Consider the following 5,981-nt stretch of genomic DNA (forward strand, 5'->3'; position numbering starts at 1 on the left):
CTCTCGGGGCCGGGGCGTTGGGACCCCTCGGGGCGCCGTGGGTGGGGGGAGATGAAGACTTTCTTCGAGCGGCCCGGGGATGCGGGGGACCAGGGCTCTCTGTTCCTCTGCGGGTCCTTCGCCCGTCTCCCGGGACGCAGGGTTCCGCCTTCCCTGGTCTGAAGCCCGCGAGGAGCTGGAGCCGGGGAGGAAGATGGATGGCAGAGCTCTGGCTCCTGCGAGTCGCGGGAGGAGGCGGAGAGGGTGCGCGGGCTGCGATCTGCGTCTTTTCTGGCTTGTAGGGGGGGGGGGGGGGGGGGGGGTCGCGATGCTTCTGTAAAGGGCATCCGTTATTTCAACTGTCTTTTCCCTCGAGGGAGGGGAGAGAACAGGGACCCCTAATTTACCTATTGGAGAAAGCATGGAGATGTTCGTTATTTAAATTATATTCTTGGGTACTTTTACTCGGTGCCTTCCCAATTTCCGTTATTGGTATCACCCCTTTGGACCCCCGACTCCTTGCCGAAGGAAGCATGCAGGCTCTCCTGTATTTATTTCCTCTGAACATAAAGCTGTGCGCTTCTTACTGGTAAGGACCGGGGAGAGCGCGGCAGATGGCCTTGTGTTTCAATGTGACAGTTTGTAGCCGCAGCAAGAAGCGCCTCTTGTAAGTCTGCCCCTGACGCCGTGGATCCAGGTTGGATACTTTTGATGAACTGCCTTGATGTGAACATTTTTTTTTTTGCCGCATATCGGACCTTCACCTGCCCCTTGTTGTTTGTACGTGGAACCGTGAGGATGCCCTTGACAAAGTCAGCATTTCTCGTGTGATCCTTGTAGTTTGGCTGAACTTGAAAATGCGGATCCTTTCTTAACAGATCGCTGCTATAGAAGACAAGCGGGCGAAGGTTTCCCCCCGGCTCTCGTCATGGCTCAGTTTGGAGGACAGAAGAATCCGCCATGGGCCACTCAGTTTACAGCCACTGCGGTGTCTCAGCCAGGTCAGCCTCCTGCACACACGCGCCGGGAACGGGGGCGGGGGTGAGCAGGGGTGGGCAGCGCGGCATAACTGAGTCAGGCTACGCATGACACTGCACTATGTGTGCACATGAGGTATCTTTTCATTTTGTCTGTGAAGCTCTTTTAAAAAATTCATGGGTTAACTCGCAAAAAAAAAACAAAACAAAAAACCCACACACCAGAAACCTGTTTTACACAGCAGTTTGGAAGTTTTATAGTTTTAAAAACTTGAAGTTGATTGACCTAATTGATTTAGTTATGTTAGAGGTTAGCAGCCACTCATTCATTAGAGGTTACCAGACTCATTTGGCATGTTAAGGCGCCAGAAGCATGCAGGCTCAGAAGTACTCAGAAGTCCTACAGTTAACCTTTGAACAAGGGGCATGGTTAGGAGTATGGAACCATCCTAGGAAATTTACTATTTCCTGTACTACTTTTGACTCCCCCCAAAACTTAAACTTTACTAATAGTAGTAGCCTGCTGTTGACTGGAAGCCTCACTGATAACACCAACAGTTGATCAACACATTTTGTATGTTACATGTATTATATACAATACTTCTTACATTCAAGTAAGCTAGAGAAAAGAAAATGTTATTGAGAGTATAAGAAGTATAAGAGAAAATACACTTAGAGTATTGTACATATTTATTGAAAAAAATCCATGTATAAGTGGCTGCAGTGTGCTGAGGGCTCAACTATACTTTTTTTTAATGGTTATTTTCTTATTTTTTTTATTTATTGTCTAAAATTTTACAGATGTTTCCTTTTTCCCCCCCCGTTTGACACCCTCCTCCCCCAAGCCATTCCTACCGGGCAAGCCCCCACTGCCCCAGTGTCTGTGTCCATTGGTTATGCTAATATACATGCATACAAGTCCTTTGGTTGCTCTCTAACCCCCCCAACTGTACTTTTTAAAAAATATATACGTTTTTATTGATTTTTAGAGAGAGAAATATCAATGAGAGAGAGGAACATCATTGATTGGCTGCCTCCTGCACGCCTCCTACTGGAAACCCTGTGCTTGAAAATAAATGAAAAATTCATACTTTATGAATACATGACTGGTTTTTAGTTGTTTGAATTGAAAGTAAAAAAACCAACTTGAAAGAATTTAGCAAGCAAAAAAAAAAATGTATAAAAGGAGCAAATGAATATTTACATGTTCAAAATAAAGAAAGTCATTGTAAATTTTGTTTCAATAAGGTCCTTCCCGTTGCTCTTAGGAAGAATTTTTTTACTATTTCTTGACTTGTGGTTTGAATTTTAAATAAGATTCTACATAATGAAAACTTGAGTTTCTTTGAGTATCCAGAAAAGTTGCAGCTTATTCTGTTAATTTGAATATATTTTTATTTATGATATATCTGATAATTAAATCAGGTCAGTCAGCTTAACATTTGAAAAACTATAAAATTTCCAAGCTGCTCGTTCTTTGCTGCATTTTACTTACTTAAAATATTTATTTTGTAATTTGAGGTCAATTACAGAGACACTGATCTTCTAATTTGGGTATTCTAAAATTTGATAGACATGGCTAGTTATGTGGGTGACCTTTCTCCTTAAAGGAATGGGTTCTTTAAGGGTTTTTATTTTAATTACTCTTGATTTGAGGGGAATAAATGATCAATAGTTACTTCTGTAGGCAACTGAAAATAATATGAAATATAGTTATAAATTATATTTCAGATTCAAGTATTTCTCCTCTATGTTAGATAATAGTATTGACTTAGTTTTCATGAAATAGGACCTATTAGCAACTACCGTGTGTCCAGAAGCAAGTACTGTGTACTGATATTTTGGTAAACTGAGCATGTTTTTACCTGACTTTTTCTACATGTGATTTGTTTTAAATTCATATCTGTATTATTTAAGTACAGTAGCTGTTATGGTGGAATTCTACTGTCTGTAGTTCTTAACATTTGTATTGTAATTACCTAAATGTATATTATTATCTTTTATTTTTATTTTAAGACTGAACAAAGGAGACACCAAAGGGTTCATATGTAAATAATGGGATTTGTGTAAGCATAGCTTGTATTTGTGCTGTAGGAAATTATTTATGGATTTTTTTGTCCCCTTCCCTCCCCCTCTCCCCCCCCTAACCCCTCCACCCCGCCACTCCACCTCCACCCCGCCTACGGAGTTTCCGCATTCTGTTCCATGCTTTCATGTCTCTGGATCCACTCCGTTCATCAATTTATTTTGTAACTTAGATTCCACATACGAGTGAGATCATGTGATACTTGTCTTTCTCTGACTGACTTATTTCACTTAGCATGATACTCTCCAGGTCCCTCTATGCTGTCTAAAAGGATAAGAGATTCTTCTTTTTTACTAGTGCACAGTATTCCATGGTATAATAAGAATTTGTCCATTTCATCCACATTGTCCAGCTTGTTGGCATATAGTAGTTCATAGTATTTCCTTATAATCCTTTGTATTTCTGTGGTGTCAGTGGTTACTTCTCCACTTTCATTTCTGATTTTATTTATTTGGGTCCTCTCTCTTTGTTTCTTGATAAGTCTGGCTAACAGTTCATCAATTTTTTTTGTCCTTTCAAAGAACAAGGTCTTGGTTTCATTGATTTTTTTTTTGTATTGTTTTTTTAGCCCCTATCATTTATTTCTGCTCTAATCTTTATTTCCTTCCTTCTACTTACTCTGGGCTTTTCTTGTTGTTCTCTTTCTAGTTCTTTAAGTTGTAGGGTTACATAGTTTATTGTTGATTTTTCTTGTGTTTTTTTTTTTGAGGTAGGCCTGTAGTGCTATGAACTTCCCTCTCAGGACTGCTTTTGCTGTGTCCCAGAGATTTTGGGTTGTTGTGTGTTCATCTTCATTTGTTTCCATGAAGTTTTTGATTTCTTTCTTGATCTCATTGGTAACCCATTCATTGTTTCACAATGGAATGAAATTAGAAATCAACTGCAGTAAAAACAACCAAAAACATTCAAACACATGGAGGCTCTTTTGGGTTTAAATAGTCAGTTTATTCAGTATATAATAGCTAGTAGTATGTTATAACATGAACATTTCAGTCATATGAAACTGATTTTACATTTTAGAAAATAATGTATTTTACATTTGTCCTTGAACATTTAACAAAACAGCTCTTAAATTTACATATTTACCTAGTAGCCTGTGGTCATTTAGGGCTTATTTCATAAGTTTGTAGAAGTATTGATATATAATGATAAGCATGTTTGTTTCAGGTGGGTCATGAGACCTTTAACAATCATACTGAATCAGATAAATGAACAGACTTTCCAATATGGATAATTGAAAAGTTCTCTTGCTGACAAGTGTTTAGCCACTTATATAGACAGAAAGATTAAATCAGAGGTTAATAACTTTGTGCTTTGCAAATTACAGAATTATCTTGAGAATTTGATTATAATAATTAATAAGACTAAAGAAAGCTATATGCGAATATGCAAGAATAATTTCTCAGATATACACAAGAGTGAGTCCAGAATATCTAGAAAAACTGTAGGAAAAAAATAGACTTTCTGGCTCTGAGCCCTTTTTCTGTGGCAGTTATCAGTACTTTCCAAAGTTGTGGAAATTGGTACCAGCAGAGTGCAGCAGAGCAGATCTAAGGTCAGAGCTCAGGTGGGTGAAGGAGGTGCTTATAATTTTAAATAGTAATAACTTTTCCTAGAATCTTTCCCTGTTTTGTGTTTACATGAGAATTTTGCTTCTATTATCCTAGAACAGTGGTTCTTAAAACCTTTTTTGAAAATCTGATGAAAACGAATTTCTGAACTGAAATTTTGCATACAAGTTCAGAAGGTTAACAGGATACACTAGTTAGAATCTGTGCTTTAGATTTCAGTACATTTTTCTCTATTCTCATTGCAATTAACCTCATTTTGAACGGACATTGGTGTTAAGATGTTCCCCACTTCTTTCTGTTTAAATACATTTAGTTAGTCCTGGTTTCTTCTTTCTGCCCATCTATGACTTATGACTTACCTTAAATGTAAAAGAGGAAAGATTAATGGGGTAGCCTGCCAGTGTTGCTCAGTGGTTAAGCATCAATCTTTGAACCAGGAGGCCACGGTTCAATTCCCGGATGTGGGCTCTATCCCCACTATGGGGTGTGCAAGAGGTTGCTGACCAATGATTCTCATTATTAATGTCTCTATCTTTCTCTTCATCTCCCTTCCTCTCTTTGAGATCAATAAAATATATGTATTTTTATTTTTTATTTTTTAAATATATTTTATTGATTTTTTACAGAGAGGAAGGGAGAGGGATAGAAACTTAGAAACATTGATGAGAGAGAAACATCGATCAGCTGCCTCCTGCACACGCCCCACTGGGGATGTGCCCACAAACAAGGTACAGGCCCTTGACTGGAATTGAACCTGGGACCCTTGAGTCCGAAGGCCGACGCTCTATCCCCTGAGCCAAACCGGTTAGGGCAAAATATATGTATTTTTAAAGATTAATATGGTAAGGATTTAATACTATGTATATAGGATATTTAGAAGGTTTTCCCCCCACCTTAGGATCTCCTTTTTTTTCCTCCTTTTTAAATTGTGAACAGTGTTTTTGTAGGGAATAATTTGTGATTTCCTGGAATCCCAAACATGATTTCTGGGACTTGTTTGTTTTCTGTTTTTGTTTCATTTTTATTTATTTATTTTTATTTTTAAATATTTATATTGATTTCAGAGAGGAAGGGAGAAAGTGAGAGATAGAAACATCAATGAGAGAGAATCATTGATTGGCTGCCTCCTGCACACCTCCTACTGGGGATCGAGCCCACAACCTGGGCATGTGCCCTGGCCAGGAATTGAACCAGTGACCTCCTGGTTCATAGGCCAACGCTCAACCACTGAGCCGTGCCATCCGGGCTTGTTTTATTTTTAAGTAAAATTACTCTGGACTCTTTTAATTAAATCTTTATTGTTCAGATTATTACAGTTGTTCCTCTTTTTTCCCCCCATAGCTCCCCTCCACCCGGTTCCCGCCCCAT

General features: G+C 39.0%; 1 protein-coding gene across 6 annotated transcripts in view; it reads left to right on the forward strand.

The window, feature by feature from the left end:
* The first annotated feature begins 675 nt into the window (after window positions 1-675).
* CCAR1 (cell division cycle and apoptosis regulator 1) overlaps window positions 676-5,981 on the forward strand; it is a 58,125-nt gene continuing 52,819 nt past the window's right edge. For 5 of the 6 annotated variants that reach the window (XM_014548170.1, XM_014548173.1, XM_014548171.1 and 2 more), the window contains exon 1: window positions 858-980. In XM_014548170.1, the coding sequence (XP_014403656.1) occupies window positions 908-980 (73 nt within the window). In that variant the 5' untranslated portion in view covers window positions 858-907. Of the gene's footprint in view, window positions 760-857; window positions 981-5,981 lie in introns of those variants that run through there. The other variant, XM_014548175.1, reaches the window with a different exon arrangement.

This window comes from Myotis brandtii, unplaced genomic scaffold (genome assembly GCF_000412655.1).
Source record: "Myotis brandtii unplaced genomic scaffold, ASM41265v1 scaffold499, whole genome shotgun sequence".
Taxonomy (NCBI): domain Eukaryota; kingdom Metazoa; phylum Chordata; class Mammalia; order Chiroptera; family Vespertilionidae; genus Myotis; species Myotis brandtii.